The sequence below is a fragment of the Harpia harpyja genome, chromosome 19 (genome assembly GCF_026419915.1).
Source record: "Harpia harpyja isolate bHarHar1 chromosome 19, bHarHar1 primary haplotype, whole genome shotgun sequence".
Lineage (NCBI taxonomy): Eukaryota > Metazoa > Chordata > Aves > Accipitriformes > Accipitridae > Harpia > Harpia harpyja.
This window is the reverse complement of record NC_068958.1, coordinates 9328202-9346914: the sequence shown is the minus strand read 5'-3', so window position 1 is coordinate 9346914 and position 18713 is coordinate 9328202. Positions and strand designations below refer to the sequence as shown.

At 51.7% G+C, this 18713-nt stretch overlaps 2 protein-coding genes across 8 annotated transcripts in view; one reads left to right on the top strand and one right to left on the bottom strand.

Annotated features, from left to right (window-relative positions):
- Positions 1 to 18713, bottom strand: part of ASTN2 (astrotactin 2) — a 361642-nt gene that overhangs the window by 105121 nt on the left and 237808 nt on the right. For both annotated transcript variants that reach the window (XM_052814689.1, XM_052814688.1), the window contains exon 17: positions 1189 to 1454. In XM_052814689.1, coding sequence (XP_052670649.1) covers positions 1189 to 1454 — 266 coding nt within the window. The remainder of the gene's footprint in view (positions 1 to 1188; positions 1455 to 18713) is intronic.
- TRIM32 (tripartite motif containing 32) lies at positions 10107 to 17983 on the top strand. Of its 6 annotated transcripts, none has more exons than XM_052814691.1 (3): positions 10147 to 10161; positions 11470 to 12922; positions 13132 to 17983. In XM_052814691.1, the coding sequence occupies exons 2-3, from the start codon at positions 12762 to 12764 to the stop codon at positions 15140 to 15142; spliced, it is 2172 nt and encodes a 723-aa protein (XP_052670651.1). In that variant the 5' UTR covers positions 10147 to 10161; positions 11470 to 12761; the 3' UTR covers positions 15143 to 17983. The 6 variants fall into 6 exon arrangements, with proteins under 6 accessions (XP_052670655.1, XP_052670651.1, XP_052670650.1 ...); XM_052814690.1 differs by lacking the exon at positions 10147 to 10161 and adding an exon at positions 10526 to 11152; XM_052814695.1 differs by lacking the exon at positions 11470 to 12922 and having other exon boundaries at positions 10107 to 10161.

Genomic DNA, 18713 nt, shown 5'->3' with positions numbered 1-18713 from the left:
AAACCGACTTTCCCTGTACCGGTAATGCCCCATCCCAGCACTGCCTTGGACATGCTGATAACGGCAGGTCGATGTCTACACAAGAATTGCCCAACGGGAAGAGCAGGCATGGGTGGGGAAAGGATGCAGGATGAGAAAATAGTGGGACAAAGGGAGTTTGGGAAAAGAGCTGGAAAGAAAGAGGAACCAAGGTATGGAAGTCAGGCACAGCTGCATGGAAGAACCAGGAGGGCTGATAGACAGGAAAGCGGGAACAAGATCAAGAAATAGGCAAGGAGGGACAGTCCCCATAAAGGACTTGGGTGCCAGGAGAAGCACGGGGGCTCTTTTGCCCGTGGATCGGGGAAGGGGATGAAGCATCATTCCTGGTGGTCACACCTCCATGTGCTAGGATTGCTTCCCGACCTGTAGCCCTGTGCGTTCCACCCACAGCTGCTGCACGCTGGCTCACTCCAGGCATCTTAATCAAGTGCAGGCTCAGTGCTAATAAGTGACTTTAAGCAGGTCTGTCATTTTTGGACTTGCGACTGGGGTTAGAGGGCTGCAGAGGGGGGTGGGGGGCAGCAGCGAACCAAGAAAGTGGGAAATGAAACTCCATAGGATTAACACTGAAGTTTTTGCTGGAGGCAGAGCAGCCCAGCCCCAGGGAAGGGTGACCTCCAGCTCGGCTGGTCCCTCCTGGAGTAACAGTGACCTCCTGTGGCTGCGGGGCTGTCCCAAGGGGCTGGTTATTCCCTCCCTCTGCGCCGGCGCTTTGCAGAGCCACGCTGGAGCCCTGCAGGGCTTTGGCCACCCCTTGCACACCTACAGCTGAGATCTCAGGGCCAGGAGCACAAGACTGATCTGATACCTGGCTCCTAAGACCCCTACGCAGGACACATCCTGCACACCGGTGTCTGCTGGGGGTGGACACCAGGAATGACTGTGGCCCCGGCTGCTTACAGCATTGCCTTCACCATACTGAAGGCAGGGAGACACAGGTCTGCGAGGGCCGTAGGTGGTGGGCAGCAGGATCTGCCAGCTCCATTGCTGACACCATCCTGAGGCGTTCCCCACCAAACACGCACACGAAAACACTGCCTCTCTCCGGGGAACCCAACATTTATGCAGAGACTGAGGAAGGCAGACTTGAGAGGCGACTAAGGAAGGATCATAGTGGTGGAGCTGGTCCGTCACCGGCTCACTCACCTCCCTGGTATCGTTGTCCTGGATCAGAGCGTACAGAGGCACCACTCGGTTGATCTCCAGCAGAACCGGCGTAGGGCTGAGCTGCTCCTTGCCGGGGCGCCGGCACAAATGGCAAGTGGATGGGCAGCGCCCTTTCTCCTCGCAGTGAATCTCCACACCTGAGATGAGGTGGTCATCAGACAGCATCTGTGCTGTCAGCAGGCCTGAGAGATAGGTGATGAAGGGCATGGATTTCAACTCCTTCTTGTTCCCAAGCTCAGTTGTTTCTGGTTTAGGGAGAGGGAAGAAACCAAACAACATTAAATAAACCTCAGCATGGTCATCTTCCCAAACCCAAACTTTGCCACAGCGAGGATAAATGCAGCTGCTGAAGGTGATGGCCAGGTGGGAGCAGGAAATCAGAAAGATCAAGGAGAGAAGGATTAAAACAGGACTTGAAGGTCACTGCTTGGGACTGGGTAGAAAGTGTGAGCATTTCCAGACAAGCACTTCTAGAGTGACAGAACTGACACTATTCTCCTCCTTCTTTTTTTGTAACTTGCCTATTCACTTTCTGCACTTCAAAATGAAACAAAACCTCCCAAGTATATTTTCCCCGCCAAAGAGAAACCTCTCCAAAGGGACCAGGTCTAAGAGCTGGGTGCCCTCACCCCTGCCCCAATGCCAGCCCTCTCTAGTCCTTGTGGTTCTTAGCTCTCTCTTTTGGGTGACACATTATCCAGGGCACTGAGACGGACCCAAAGGAGGCTGCAAAGAGACTACATTGTGGGATGAAGCCCCTTGGCAGAGGGGGTAAGTGGGTACCAGAACAAACTCACCGCGCAAGGAATAGATGGAGGTGTTACCAAAACCAAACTGTCAACACTCTGCTTTCAGGAAATATTCAGGCTTTGAAACCCATTGTGAAACTTCCTGGTGGTCTTAACCACACGGCGATAGACCTGGAGAGCCTTACTTTCTTCTGCCTTGGTCCAAACGCTCACTAAGGACAAGGAAAGTATCGCACCTGGTGATAACCCTGAGCAAAGGAGACAGGACTCCCATCTTTGTCCTGTATGCTTCTATTTAAATTCTTTATCTATAGACACTCGTCTTGGGTTGATCCAAGAAGGCAGGCCCAACTTTCATAACCTGGTGATAGACCAACAGAAGAAAAGCCTTTCTCCATCCTGCGCCCAAATGAGGCTCCCAAGACCATGAGCTGGATGGCTGTTGCCTCCAGCAACAACTTCCCAGTCCCAAGAAGGAGCTGTAGAGGAACAAGGATTGTCTCAATGCCCTCAGCTTGCAGTGACATGAAGCTGATCTGGCAAGGCACTAGTCAATTAGAAATACAAGTAAACACAGTACTCATTCATGACTCCCGAGGCCCTCCAGGCTAGGGCCAGCCCTTCCCTGCTGTCTGGCTGTCAGGGAACACTTCTGTGTGCAGGATCAAAGCTGTCATGGGAAGAACGAGCAAATTCCAACCAACCCGTCTTTCAGTAGAATAAAAGGGGGGCAGTTGCTAAGATAAATTAAAACAAGGCTGCGAGGAGATGTCTCAATGTCTAGTGAGACACTGGTGTACGCAGACATGGAAAATGAGAGTTGGAGCTGGTTCTTGGAGAGATTATTTTCTAGAAGAGCAGCTCCAGGCAATTTCAAGCCTTGTAAGGGAAAGCCATGAAGCCATGATAAACTGGGTGGCTCAGAAACAGGGAAGCTGCAAGGCAATACTAGGAGCCTCTTCTCGCTTCTGGATAAAAGTAACTTTTTTTTTAACGTTGCTGCTAAACTACATGTAGAAGAGAAAGAAGGAGATGACAATGACACTTCTGGGCTGCAAAGCTTCTTCACCAGAGCTGAAGCAGTGATCTCAGAGATCCTCCACAGGGAAGGAAGTTTTGGAGCCATGCTTTGAGGGAGAGCATGAACATAGAGCTGAAAAGAAAGTGGATCAGTTACCTCATGATTGGCAATAGGATATCAAACCTTCCTTCCTGAATTATTTGCTTTATAGCTAAGAATTATAGATCGCTAGCATTAAATGTCTGAATGTGTCCTTAACACAGGCTTATGGCTTAGCCTAAGCTTAGCTAAGGTTTGTCTAGAGATGTAGCACACAGTTTCAAGCCATTCTAAAAGGCTTTCTGAAAATCATTGTTCAAATCACATGTATAGGCTTCTACCAACACCTGCAAGAAGACCTGGAGACAGCCCAGGCTGGATGGGCAGCATGGTCCAGCTGCTAGAGCACTGCTCTGGGAATGCCTTGTTGGAGGCTCCATTCCAAGCTATCTGCTCTGTGCTTCTTCCCCCATGTCACCCGTCCTCTCTGTGTTCAAGCACAGGGCACACGATGCATGTGCACACAGTGCCCAGTTGTTCTTCGAGTACAAACGGTAAGGAGTGGAATGAATAAGCAGGAAGAACAACCTCCCTTGGTCCTCCTCAGTTACAGTCTGTGTTTGCAAGGAGCAAGCCGAGACAAGTAAGGAGCAAAACAAATCTCTGAGCAAGAATTCCCTGCTGCAGGAGACTGTCCAGTCTCCCTGCATTGCCCTGTGATGAGGGACACCCCTGACTGATGCAGCTGTAAGAGCTTAGATTCAAGTGTTTGCATTAGCTGCCCTGTTCGGGAATACAGATGAAGCTCCGTGCAGCGGTGCTCCACCAGACACGTCACCGTGGGGAAGGATTCCCTGCAAATGGTGGGTTAGACATGGAGAGGCGTCCTTCAGCATTCAGCCTGACAACACAGCCCCTTTCGCAAGTAAAGAAAATGAACGTGAGCTTGTCCAACACATCCTGTACCACCTGCCACCTTCTTTGCCCGTCGCTCCCAGGAAAGGGCGCTGTAGCTGGGGGTGGTGGTTTCAAGAGCTCTCCAAAGGGACTGGCATGAAACTGAGGGTTCCCCCTTTCTCCTGAAGGAAACCCAGATGGAGCAAAGCCATTTCAGGAGCAGCAGTCATCAAATGGAGCTGCACAGGGGAAAGCGTAGAGGTCTGCAAATAAAGTAAGATAGAAAACTGTGTGAGTAGTGCAGCTCCACTTCCACAGCAGCCATGCACTCAGCCACAGAAGATTAACCACGGAGCCTGGTGACTCATGGTAGACTTGCCAGCAGAGCAGACTTCATAGGTAAGGTGGAAACGGCTGTCTGCATTTAATCCTCTTTATAACAGTTGAAGCCCCAGTCACTTTGGGGAAAAGGATTGCTTTGCAGACTGACTTCCTGGGGATGTAAGGGGTTACTCTAGCTGAGCTTACTGGTTCAGTGTGCTGGCAAAGGATCCATGGTGTTCCCTTGTACTGAAAAGGCTCTGGGTACAACTCCAAAGAAGGAAAATGAAATAGGACGTGGCTCAGCAGAGGGAGACCGGCTTCACTGCCAAATTGCCAGCTCTCATCCAGACAAGCACTTGGAAGTCATCAGCACTGGATAGCAATTCCTAGTAGCTTTTGTGGAACAAGCTTTGGGGGCTTAAGTACAGTCCTAACAAAATAATCACCCCGTTTCTGCTATTAAAACCTGAGAGTGCCAGCTGCACACCCTGCTTGTGAGCCAGCTCCTCCAGAGCCGGGGAGAGGCAGCGAGGAGGAACTGCTGCTCCTCATCTGCTTGCTCAGGGGGTGGGAAGCATCAGCTCCAGGTGCCTCATCCCTAGAAAGCTGGCAATTGCCTTGACGGAGACTATGCTTCTTTCTCTTCCCATCCACAACTCACGGCATCTCACAGAGGAGTTATTCTGATCTGGGAGGTATTTTCCCCCCAAACACACTCCTTTGTTCCTGGATCTGCCATTGCAACTGTAGCCCAGGGAGAAGGAATCGAGGTCCCTCTGTTTCCCTCCCTCTCTCCTATGCCTGAGATGAGTTTCGGTTATCTGCTCAGCTGCCTGCATGCAAGGAGGGGGCTTGGGGGCCAGCCTGCTCTCCCCACAGCAAACCCGACAGTGAACTGGAGAAACCCCGCATATTCCTGGAGGCTCGGTCTGGCTTTTATTACCTAGTTGCTGTACGGCGTTCGTCAGTGCTGAGGCCCAGCTGACTGGCTTCTTCTTGAACAAAAATACGGGCGGCCCAACCCTAATCCTGATGAAGTCAAAGGAAGCTTTTGCCGTTGGATTGAAGAGAATCAGAACCAGACCCTGCAACATACCATTGCAATGCCATCTCCAGCTGCCAGTGAAGCCAACAGAAACGCTCCTGTTTTCTTCACTGCAAGGTGGGTCCAGTGCAGAGCAAGTAAACCCAGCTACAGCGTTCAGGTCCACATTGCACGACCCCCATGCAGAACTGGAGAATCTCCCAGGGCACTCAGATTGTTCTTGCAAAGCCTCTGCTTTGCTCCTAGGGAAGGGCTTTGCAGGTGACTGCTGCTAGGGTGCTCCAAAGGTCCCATTCTGGCAGGAGGATGAGGCTTGGCTGCAGGGGCTGCAGCGCAGCAGCAGCGATAGAGGGATTCCTTATCAGCCCTTGCATCTGAACATGCTTTCGCTAACGCTGTTGGCGACTCAGTTGAATCCTGGCAACATCTGTTTGGAAGCACAGCGCCGCGGATGTGGTTGACGCATCACGGCAACTTGTGGGAGTTATTAGTTTGTTTGTTTGTCTGAAATATGTATTTTAAAAAAAATCCAACAACATAACAAAACAAATAAAATAACAGCCTTCCGCCAAGCGTCAAGCCTTGCGTAAGAAAGGGAGGATGAGCAGCACAGAGTGTGCAGAGGTACCGCTCGCCTGTCAGGGTGCCTGGCTCTGTCTCTGTGCTCCACCAGGATTTAATAACCCCACAGCACGAGGTGACTGCCTGCACAGCGTGCAGGGGTCCCTGCTCGGGATGCAGCAGTTGCAGATGTGGGGGAATGCTTCCAGCATTACCAGCAGCACCTCCTAGTGCTTGGACAAGAGGGAAGCATGATAACACCACGACTGTAACAATAACAAAAGCATACTACCTAATTCTTTTGTATCGGAGTGCTGTTTTGTCTTGAGAGCTCCCGGGAGACGATGGGTTTGCTAGTGGTCCAGCATTTTGTACAGCACCTCTTCCAAAAGATCCCAAGTCATTCCAAAACTGGGAATCACTCCACTTACCACAAGAATGCAGCACATCAGGGGTAGGATGTGGTAGCTCTTCAACAGCAGAAATGCTTGGAACAAGGAGAGGAGAAGGCTCTCCAGCTGAAGCCGTAGAGGGAATGTCAGGAACAGACCCAGGTAGGGATTCCTCCAGGCTCAGCAGGTTAACCCCACTGACACTGACAGGCTGCTCAGCTGGGCCTGACTTAGGACCTGGGGTTTGATTTCATGCAAGGAAGAGGTAATTCTGGTCCACCTCCCCTTTACACCACACTCCGGCTGGACAGAGCTAGTGCCGCCACGGGTAGGGCAGTGGGGATTTACAGCCAATACACATCTGCTGGCACAGGCTGCCCATTTATTACCTGGTGGAATAATACCCCTTTTGTTGGCAAATCCACTGAAAGGGAGTTAGAAAGAAAATCAATAGGTGTGTTTGCCTGGGAATTTCTCTTGCAGTGAGATATTGCCAGTGCAGTAACCACCAGGTCTATAAAGAGCCCGGACAGATTTAATGCTGCCCACTGTTAGTGATGGGCAAACACTGCCTGGGCTGCGAGGAAGGTGTAGGCGCAATGTCCGCAGGAGCCAGCCGTGCTCCTCTGTCACACGCATTCATGTGTGCAAGCAGCGCGGTGCCAGCCCCTGCTGCTGCCCAGGAAACGCCGTGCCAGCGGCGGCTCAGGCCGGCTGTGCCAAACCACCGAGCAGCCAGCAACGCCCGCGTCCCCGGGGCTCACGCGTGGGCTGGGGCAAGGCAGGGCTCACCTAGGAACCGCTACCTGTCTTTTGGGGAATGCAGCCATCCCGCGGCACGGCATTCCGCGTGGGCAGCCGGGGCGAAGGCATGACTACAGCCTGGCCGGGAGGGACGCGGCATGCGAGCGCAGACCCCAGAAGCGTGCGCTGGGGCTTGCGAGCAACCGCAGGCGCACGCCCGTGGGACACGTCTGCCGAGCCCCCCCCGGAGCAGCTGGAGGGGCGGCGTGGGGCCCTGCCACGGCGTGGCTGTGGGGCAGTTGTGGCCGCCGCGGTCCGTGAGGACCTGCTGCCCTCTCGTGGCATCGCGGGAGGATGGCTCTCGGGCTGGAGATCCTGCCACCGCTCGCTCTGTCGCTGTCGCCCCACAGCCCCTCCGCCGGGACCTCCGGGGCCTCACCCTTCGGGGAGCCCCACGCCTCGGAAAGACGAGGCTGGCAACCCAAATGCGTAACGTCCCCGAGTGCCAACACACGATGATCTCCTGAGCGCTGTGGTTTGTGACCCCTTTTCTCCCCTCATTATGTCAAGAGTGCCCCACGCTGCCAGCTACCTGCCTGACTCTGCCCCCCCCCCCGGCAGCCTCCCTCTGCAAACCCCCCTCTCCCTGCTGACGCTCTGACCGCTGCTCCCAGCCGATTAACTCAATTAAACAGAGAACCCTGCGGATTTTCAGTGCCCCGACACCCAACTGCAAGAAGTGGCCAGAGTGCCGCATGCGGTGCTTGTGGCTCAGCGGCACGCGTGACCCCTGCCTGGCCGCGGGAGCCCCTCTGCCCTCGGGCTGATCCCGAAGGTACTGGCAGGGAGAATCCGGAGGCAGACCATCTCCTCTGCCCACAGGTCGGACAGGCAGACTCTGCGATAACCTCAGCTTCAGATGAGATATTTACAGACTTGCAAGCCTGTGGTATTAAGAAAAAAAAGCCAAGAGAGCTTTTAGAGAGACCACTGATAAACCTCTATAAAAGGGGATGGTGCAGGCATCACCAGTGAGCTCGCTTTATGAAAGGAACTAACTGTGCAGAGCCCTGCACGGTCCCCACTGCCACCCTGCTGCTTGCACTGGCCCCCAGGAAGAGCCACCAAAGCCCTGCCCTGCTCATCCGACCCCTGGCAGCATCTCAGTGCTCGCCCCCCTGCCTCCGAGCCACTATGGCCTTGCAAGGACGTTTCCATGACCCCCCAAATTGCTGCTGCTGCCCCCCACGGGCTGCTGCATAAGACCCATATCGGCAGCTGGCTCTCTCCCTGCTCCAATGCAACCACACACCCATTTCCTATGGGATGTCTGAGATTTACTAAGCCCTGCTGGCTGGATGGCTGGCTACCAGCGTGGGGCCGCCCCTTGGGACATGCCACCCTGCCAGGGGGTCAGGGTGACCAGGGTCCCAGGCTGAACAGCCTCCCCATCCATCCTCATCATGGCACAGGGTCCCCATACTCCAACGTGCTGGGTAACATCATCGGCTCATCGTTATCACCTCTAACCAAATCCAGAGAGTCCTTTGTTTTCTCCCCAGGATGCATTAAAAGCTTATTTCCATATTCCTACCATTATTTTTTCCTCACACTATTCACTTTCAGGTGCGGGTGCCCTCACAAAATCTGCCAGACCACCCTGGGATACTGCCTGGATGCCGCTGGGACCTGCAGTGCTGCTGGCAGCACTGGAGCCACGGCACTGCTGGTGTGTGAAGGACACGGTTCCCCGGGACCTGCCTGCCCAGGCCTGGGCTTCTATCTGCTCCCACAGACGAAGCCCCAAGCCCAGACATTTCCTGATCTGCTGTGCAGCCCCTCGGGGACGCGGTAAAACTGGTCTCTCTGCCATCTTTAAAGCAGTCTCATGACGGCCGAGCCAAAGCCGGGCTGGAACTGGGACCCGTGTTACCGATGGCCCTTGCACCAGCTCGACACCAAGAAACACGAGGGCAGAGCAGAGCCACGGTCCAGCCGCTAAACCCCCGCCTCCGGCTAAACCCCTGCCAGCCTGCAGGCAGCGTGAGAGCCTGACGGGCGGAGAGGTCAGAAATAAAGGCTGGAGAGACGAGGAGGAGGAGGGAAAAGGCAGGAGGGAAATGACTGATTCTATGATTAATGACTCCGGTCATTAGCCCTGCGTGGGTGTAATGGAGATGCCATCCTTTACTACCTCCCAGGCGTGAGCAGATGAGTCGAGTGACCAGGCAACGCAAGCTCTCCTCCGATCGAAGGCAAACCCTGTAACTGCTCGATTCCCCATGCACCGATGACTTCCTGCCTGTGCCACGGCAGCTGCACCGACTGACCGCCGGCCACCAGTGCCAGAACGGAGGCCGCTGTGGGAAGGGAATTAATGTCAACCAGGACGTGCCCTGAGCAAGTCCTCGCATAGCAACTGCGGCTGCCTGTCTATTCACGGACAATATTTATGCGCATCACCCAATCAACTGATTACATTTGCTATGCTCTACCTAAAAATAGTCCTTTTTGTCCTGGGAGTCCACAGGCTGCTCCAATGCAGTTTATGAAAGAAATTTTCGATAGGTGACGCAAACCCCGACACAGGCGCAGGACCCCGTCACAGGGGAGGGCAGGGGGAAGGGAAGGGGAAGGGGAAGGGGAAGGGGAAGGGGAAGGGGAAGAGGAAGAGAAAGAGGAAGGGGAAGAGGAAGGGGCTGCTCCGGCCCCAGAACGGCCTGATCTGGGCAAGGGCACGGGCCGACCCGCGGGTGCCAAAACCTCATGTAATGAAACAAAAACAAAAGAAAGAAAGAAAGAAACCATGTTTCTGTTTCCTTTTTTCCTTTTAACTTTACTCGACAGAAAGAGCTACAGCACCACCGCGGAGGAGGGAGCCCGACCAGCCGGCGAGCTCCCCGTGCGGGCAGGTCCCTGCTCGAGCCCCCGGCTGCCGCAGGCCCGGGACCGCCCCGCGGGCCCACCGCCTGCCCTCGCCGATCTTCCTGCCCGGCGGACGGGACCGGGACCGGCCCCGGCCCCCGAGGCCTCTCCTCCTCCGCCGGCCCGGGCCCCAGGCCGCCTCCCGGGACTCCATCTCCCGGCATGCTCCGCTCCGCGTCCCGGCGCACACGTCACGCCGGCGCGGCGGCGCGGGGCACGCCGGGGAGCGGCGCGCGTCCCGGGAGCGGCGGGCAGGTAGGGAGCGCGCCGGGCCCCGCGGCGGCGGCGCCCCCTGGAGGCGGGGCGGGGGCGCGGGGCCGCGGCGGGCGGGCGGGACCGACCCCCCCGGCCCCACAGGCCGCGGGCCCAGGGCCCGGCCCCGGCGGGCTGGGGAGGGGGCGGCCGGGCCGGGCCGGGCCGGGCCCGGCCGGGCAGGGCAGGGCCGGGCAGCCCCGCCTGGACCTCCGCCGGGCCGGGCCGCGCCGCGCCTCCGCGGTACGGGCGCTCCCCGCCGGTGAGAGCCCCCGCGGCGGGCTGGGTCCGCCCCGCCGAGCCGCCTCAGGCCGCGGCCGGACACCTGCTCGGCCGCGGAGGCGGGGGGGGGGGGGAGGCGGGATGGGGGGGCTCGTCCTGCGATTAATGCGGCGGTGTTGTACCGAACCGAGCGTCGTGCCCGCCTGCGCGCCCCTTAAAGCCGCCTGTCTCCCCGCCGAGAGCCCGCGGGCTGCCTCCCGCCCCCGGTTCCGCGAACGACACCGAACGAACTGCTGCGGTGCGTGGACGCTGCTGCGAGCCAGAGACGCTGCAGGCATCGGCTTTCGGCAAAAACCCCCCAAAACCCGCGCGTGGTGGCGGTGGCTTCGCAGCCTGCGCTGGAACACCGTCATGAACGCTGGAGGAAGGGGTCACAAGGCAAATTTTGGCAGCTTTACCCTATTATTTTAACTTGCTAATGAGACAAGCTATGAATTACAAGTAAAACTAGTTGTCTCGCCGCACATCCTAACTAAAAACAACAGAGTGGCAAGAGAAACTATGGCAGGAAAATGTTTTGAATATAAGGAAACCAAACTCACATCATTTACAGAGTTTTACAGCTCGATCCTCAGCTGAGGCTAATTCTCTAATACCCTGCTCCGCGTCAGAGGAACTGGCTTGGGAGGGACTGATACGCAAGAACAACTCGCTGTTAAGGAAACTTCTACGAAGGCACAGCCGAGTGCAAGATAAAGATAAAAGTGCAGCAGTAAAAATAATTTCACGTTACTAAGGCGCATGCTGGCACTCCGATAAAAGGGGATCATAGATGAAAAGAATGTCATACAAATCATCTTTCTAAAAACCGAACCTAACTTCAAACTAAACAAAACTCTCACCGTCATTGTTTTTTAATGAAAATACTTGTTTTAAAAGTGGCTTTTTATGTAACTTGCGGGTGTATCTGGTGTCTGTGCTGCTCCCCCAGCCTTCCCTAACCAAACCTTCTGATATATTTCCAAGGAAAATAAGAATAATGCATCTGGTATCCTGTGTTTCATTTTTAAAAATTGTTTTAATATACAGATTTTTCATCCCTCAGAGGAAGATCCTGATCTACATGCCAGTGCCCAGGCTTCTGCTTCACTGGCTGAGATACACGCTAAGAATGAAAGGGAAGTGTATTCGGTGCTAGCGGCAGCGAGCGCCTGGAGTGCTCCTGCTCCCCGGGTGCTGGGGGTGTGATGCTCATCATGCCACCGTCGAGCCAAGGATCAGATCCCAGCTTGGCACTTGGGAGATTCTGCTACGCCACTGAATCCCTTCCTGAAATGTGGGCTTTAAAGGACTGTGAACTACAGCTGATGAATTAAAATGATTTTTTTTTTTTCTTCTCTGGATGAACATAAAGAACTTTTCTTCATGGCAGTTGTCTTCTTCCGCTTGAGCAAATGGTAAACTGAAATACACTGAACCTTTCTGTCTGAAATGCTCCCAAGGATGAAGCAGGCAAACCCAGCAGGGAAGCAAAAGTGCTGCATGCCTGCAGCCATTATTTAGAAAAAGCTGTCTGTTCCCATCCCTCTGTGACTGTCTCTTCATTTTAAAGACTAACTACTTCCTTCTCCTCCTCTCCCCCTAGAAGAAATGTTTTCTTCCCCATTTCTTTTAATGGCTAAGCAATGCAATAGCAAAGGTATTGAAACCCAGTCTACTGAATAATAACTTAATGATGTGAACCCTGTTCTGTTCCTTTTGAATGGATGGCTGCTTTAGCAAGAGAGCTGCTGGGATCTGCTCCCTGCTGTGACGGATGTGAGGATGGAGAAACCTGGATTGAAGCTGAACGGCAACCAGAGTGGTATAAAACTGAACCAGAATACAAGAATGAGGTCAACGCTGCGAGATTGTAAAATAAGGAGAAATTATATGCAATTAAGCTAAATTCAAGAACTAATAGTGAACACTTGTAGTATATATTAATGAATGTTTGGAGTTGTCTGTTAACTCCTTTATTGCTAATACCTGCTAGAACACTGCTGTGTCGAGCTGTGTTTAATTTGCATGCTGAAGCATGATGCAGCATGGCAGAGGTTAATGAAATACACTGGCATAAAATCTTCACTGTGTGTTTTCACTATGTGCAGTCATTCTCAGAACGAGTGGAAGCTGACAAATCACTCCTTCTAGTTTCACTTTCTGGCAAACGTATGAAACCTCGAAAATTTATTTTGGCTATCTAGAAAAGCAGAGTAAACCAACCACATTTACTTCGTTCGTATCTGATGTCACATCTGAATGCAGGTCTCCAGAGGTGATATATTAATGTCCTAAAGCGTTGCACCATCTGGTTCCTCTTTTGATGCGCAACATTTTGAATGCTTGGTTTAATCTCCCTGGATTTCAGTAAATTATGTAAACTCGGAGGCTTGGCAGCGGGAGATGGGCACCACGAGGAGATGATTCAGTCATCAATATCTATTGGGCTTCCTTATTGCTGCTATTACACTTCTTTCAGTTCTACTTATAAATTTTGCAAGTGAGTAATTCATCGCACTAGGAGCTGCAAGTTAGTTTTGGAATTTGCCCACTCTGAGATTAGCTATGACTAATCCATCCTTTCCAAATGTGAAAAAGCTAACTGGGCTGCTTTTTTCCAGGGTTGGGTGATAAATCAGAAATAAATTGCATGTATATGTAACTGCTGGTGATGACATAAATCACGTTTCCTTTTTTCTTTCTGGACAGAATCGGAGCACCTTGGAATAGATGCAAGTACAAGACTTTGCACCGGCTAAAACTGCCTTGGAAAACCATGGCTGCTGCCCCTCATCTCAACTCGGATGCTCTCCGAGAGGTCCTGGAGTGCCCTATTTGCATGGAGTCCTTCACTGAGGAGCACCTGAGACCGAAGCTCTTACACTGCGGGCACACCATCTGCAAACAATGCTTAGAGAAACTCCTAGCAAACAGCATTAATGGGATACGGTGCCCCTTTTGCAGCAAAATCACGCGGATCACAAGCTTAGCTCAGCTGACTGACAATCTTACTGTGCTGAAGATCATAGACACTGCTGGACTGGGGGAAGTGGTGGGTCTTCTCATGTGCAAGGTCTGTGGGAGAAGGTTGCCAAGACACTTTTGCAAGAGTTGTAGCTTGGTTTTATGTGAGCCATGCAAGGAGACATCACACATGCCCCAAGGGCATAGAGTCATTGCTATCAAAGAGGCTGCTGAAGAGCGTAGGAGAGAATTTGGGACGAGGCTTGCCAGACTTCGGGAGCTTATGGGTGATCTGCAGAAAAGAAAAGCATCTCTGGAGGGTGTTTCGAGAGACCTGCAATCTAGATACAAAGCAGTTCTGCAGGATTACAGCAAAGAAGAGCGCAAGATCCAGGAAGAACTGGCCAGGTCACGCAAGTTTTTCACCACCTCTTTGTCTGAAGTGGAGAAGGTAAATAATCAGGTAATGGAGGAGCAAGCTTATCTGCTGAACTTAGCGGAAGTGCAGATAATGTCTCGCTGTGACTATTTTCTTGCCAAAATAAAGCTGGGAGATATAGCTCTCTTGGAGGAGGCAGCAGATGAGGAAGAACCGGAACTGACAAACAGTCTCCCAAGGGAGCTGACTCTTCAAGAGGTTGAACTCCTTAAGGTGAGCCACGTGGGACCACTGCAGATTGGGCAAGTGGTGAAGAAACCCCGGACCGTTAACATGGAGGAATCGCTCATGGAATCTGCAGCATCCTCATCGGCATCATTTAGGGAGCCTGACTTGGTGCAAGAAGAGGCCAGCTGCACACCGAATTCCTCACCAGCCAAGCCAAGGATGCCTGAAGCAGCCACGAGCATCCAGCAGTGTCACTTCATCAAGAAGATGGGCTCCAAGGGCAGCCTGCCAGGGATGTTTAATCTCCCCGTCAGCCTACATGTCACCCTGCAAGGTGAGGTGCTTGTGGCAGACCGAGGCAATTTCCGAATCCAGGTTTTTACCCGCAAGGGCTTTCTGAAGGAGATTCGCCGGAGCCCCAGCGGAATTGATAGTTTTGTATTGAGTTTCCTTGGAGCAGACTTGCCCAATTTGACTCCCCTTTCTGTCACCATGAACTGCCATGGCCTGATAGGTGTGACTGACAGCTACGATAACTCTGTCAAGGTCTACACCATGGATGGCCATTGCGTGGCGTGTCACCGGAGCCAGCTAAGCAAACCCTGGGGCATCGCTGCCCTGCCTTCTGGGCAGTTTGTCGTGACTGACGTGGAAGGAGGGAAACTCTGGTGTTTCACAGTGGACCGTGGCGTGGGGGTAGTGAAGTACAGTTGCTTATGTAGCGCAGTGCGCCCAAAGTTCGTCACCTGTGATGCTGAAGGGACCATATACTTTACTCAAGGGCTGGGGCTTAACCTGGAAAACCGGCAGTACGAACACCATTTAGAAGGCGGCTTTTCAATTGGCTCCGTTGGCCCAGATGGGCAGCTGGGACGCCAGATTAGCCACTTCTTCTCCGAGAATGAGGATTTCAGGTGCATTGCTGGGATGTGTGTCGATGCCAGGGGAGACCTCATTGTTGCTGACAGCAGCCGTAAAGAAATCCTGCATTTTCCTAAAGGAGGTGGCTATAATATCTTAATCCGGGAAGGACTCACCTGTCCTGTCGGTATCGCCATTACTCCCAAAGGGCAGCTGCTGGTGCTGGACTGTTGGGATCATTGCATTAAGATCTACAGTTACCATCTGAGAAGATATTCCACCCCTTAAAGGCACATCTCTAGGTAAAGCCCCTTCTGGCAGCAGAGATCCGTCCAGCCTCATTGCAGTCTGATGGGAACCGCTGTGAAGCTTTCAGGGAGATTGTGCCATAACTGAAGGGGGTTTGGCACAGAAGGCCGTCATGTTTTGTGATTAGAAACAAAATAGCTTACATGGTGGTGGTCTGCTTTTTCTTCTTCTTTTTTATATAAAATCCATACAATAAAAAAAGAACAAGCGTGAGGGAAAGGATCCATCCTTCTGGAATATTGGTTCCTTGATAAATGACTGGTCACTCCATAAACCTTTTCACCTCCTTTCGCCACATCTCCTACACTTCCAGCTTCAACCATTGTATCTTTCTTTGTGCCATAAACGCTGACTGACTGCTCTAAATCACCTTCCCTTAGAGGACTAGAGAGACAATCCTCTTCTCACTGTGGTACTCGCAAGGAACTGGGTAGCAGTTGTCTGGGCAACTACTGGAGAAAGCAGTTTCTGATTGCAGTACTGCATAAAATGAAATAGCCCTCTTAAACTGCGCGGAGATGGAGCTTTACTTTCAAACTGAAGAGGGAGAGTTTTCTCTCTCCGTTTTTCTGGTATTCAGGAGATCGCCCCTGTCGTGCCATTTGTGAACCGTGTCTGTTCAATGTGAAGTGAGTACTGTGCAATCATGGGAGACCGAGCTGAGCCAGAAAACTGCCCTCTGATGGCAGCAGGGCTTTTATTACTCCTAAGAGTTCTGCTAGGTAGAAGGGGGTAAAAAGGGAGCGGGCTGGAGGAAAAAAGAAAAGAGGGGAAACCTATGGTTGATATTTACTGTTGTTTTATTATTAAATGCATCCTGAAAACTGTCTTTGGAAAGTGTATCTGGTATCTAAAGCTTCATGGGGAGGGGGGAAGGGCTGGGGGAGTAAGACTGGGAGATCGTAGTAAATGAGATTAAATGCAACATATTGTATGTTCACCTGCACTTCACTATTCTGCATTCCAGACCATTGCATTTAGCAATAGGTTTCCACTCATCTGCACTTCGTATGTGCAAGCTACTCACTGCTGAGATGGGGATGGGGGGGGACTGTTTTGCTTTTATTTTTTAATACTTGGACGCACATCCATTGGTGCATTGTCTTTTTTCCCTTGCACAGCAAAACACCACATTCCTCAGATTTTTTTTTTACGGCACCAGCAGGCACCAGAGTTCATGTTCATCACGGCTTTGGGCCAAATGAAGCACAAAACTGCAGCTGTGTGAACCAAGGCCCCCACAGTGCTACTCTCCTGGCTGATAAATGTGTACCTCAGTGTGGTGCTGCTTGCCTAGAATAGTTTATTGAAGGAAAGATGCATTTAAATAGGGCACAGTGGTAGCATGTTAATCTGCCACAGATAATAGTTATACTGCAGTGCATTTATTTGTTGCTATCAACAACATAGTTGCAAATTTGGGGGCACGACAGACAATATAAAAGCTGATTTTATGGTGGCTGCCGTGCTACAGCAAATTGTTTGCTACTTGTGCTATAACATGTATGCAACAGGTGATGGGTTTTTTTCAGTTCCCATATACTTTCCCCTAGCGAAACAGCGGAGTAAAATAGGCTTCAGAGCCGCTGCTGCTCCAGCCAGTTGTTTGGCAGTTACAGGGTTTGCAGAAGAAGCGCTGGGAGCAGATTTTGGTGGGATTTTGGGTTTTTTTCTCTCCCTGTTCTGCTCAGCCAAAGCACTGAAGAGGGCCAGCACAACAAACACCCAGCTGTGTGATGGAGGTGCCCCTCCATCAGGGCAACTTCCTATTTCTTTTGCTATAATTTGCTGGAAAAAAGCTTGCAGAGAAGGCAGCGGGAACTAAGACACTAGCATGGTAGATGGTGCTGAGGGAGCCCAAGGGGACTGAACCCCCTTTCCCTCCTGAGCTGCTCTGTGTGTTTGCCAAGACTACCAACCTGCACGTAATTATTTATGTTCTCTGCTTCTCTTTTGGGCATGGGAGGGGGTAGTCGCCTAAAGTATGTGACAGCAATTTGGGGAGCCAATCTCATCTTGCATGTATGTTTTTGGGAGATGATGACTGTTACTGGGCCCTTCTGCAGTTAATTACATTGTAACTCAAGGCATTTTTTCCAGTATTATGGTAATGGCAGTTCCTCTCCTACTGATCTCTTTTAAACATTTTTCCTGTTTCTAAGAACTGCTCCAAGCAGGAAGCTACTGTGGACCTGAATAATTGAAGCAATATTATCTATGATAATATGTACCTCTGTCATTTTCTGTTCCAATGGATTTATTTTTTTTGCAATAAACATCACACTACTAGCAATAACATTTCCTGGAGCGCTTGAAGGGATGTAAAAGCTGGTCCAGTAAACTGAGCAGTTGGTTACCCCAGCCTGTTCCTGGTTACACAGTTCAAACAAAGCGTCTGTCATCTGTTTCTCACTCAGAGATTCAAGAAAAATAACACTACCCTGCGATGCACTGGTGGGCCAGGACACTGCGATCGGCGCCTGGGGGTGTGTGTTGCCTGCAGCTCTCCTTCTAGTCTTGGGTTTCAGGCAAAAAAGGGAAAGAGAAAACCTGCTGTCCCTCGCCCAGGGTACGCATGTCCCCTGACAAAACTTGACAGTGACTGTGAGATGATTTTGCAGAGCTGTATTTCTTGCCGTGGTGCCCCCACACAGTGTTGTGATGATCTGCCAAACGAGATGAAATGGAGTAATTAAGGATTGTGATGAAATAGTTTGGCTTCTGCTCTCTACCTGGAGAAAGAGCTTGTCTGGTTATACGTATGTGTTTGGTTTTTAAAGATTGTGTAATAAAGGAAAAATTGATCCAATTAAAAGCGCATTGCAAACGGCTCATTTTCTTATTAAAAACACTTAATCTCCTCCCTTTGGTGAAAGAGTGGTTTTTACAGCCAGTGAGGATTAGACTTTGGAACACAATGGCTACGAGACCCCTTATATGCTGTCAGGTTGCGGAGGATAAATCTGATCTCCTTGGCAGGTCTTGTATAACTTTATCTGACAATTCCCTACCCACCTCATAAACAAATACAAGAGTTTCGTACCTTAATTCACACCGATACTCCCACGAGGGCCATATCTTACTTTTCACTGTAGGCGATACCTGATGTTTTAAAGGTCTGGTCCAAATTCACTGGCACCGAGCACTCAGTAACGGGACGTGGAAGCCTGGCTGAAGGCTTCATCACGCATGTCCCTGGATTATTGAGGGGCTTTCTGGCTCAGCTCTGCCCTGCTGTAGAGGTGATGTATTTGCTGGGGCCGGTAGGAGGGCTGCTGTGAGGGTTCACCTATTATTCTGGATAATTTTGATAAATGCTGTAAAAAATCGTGTTAGAAACAGTGTATTTAGGTGGAGCCAAAGGAGAGCTAAGCAATTTGCCACAGCATTCAAAGGCATCGGTACATCAGCAGCATGTGCAGGTCCTCCCCTGGTCCTGCTACCCAGCTGGGTTTGCTGATCAGGGTGAAGGTTTTTATCACTTGGGCTCATCTCAGATGATATGAAGCAGCTCTTTAAACAGATATGAGTTGCTGGTTTATCAAACGTA

What these genes read in the sequence shown, in the direction of transcription:
- TRIM32 (XM_052814691.1), top strand. Translation starts at nt 12,762, where the DNA reads ATGCTTGGTTTAATCTCCCTGGATTTCAGTAAATTATGTAAACTCGGA. An exon ending in TCTACTTATAAATTTTGCAA is followed by an intron (nt 12,923 to 13,131) that starts GTGAGTAATTCA and finishes CTTTCTGGACAG; the next exon opens with AATCGGAGCACCTTGGAATA.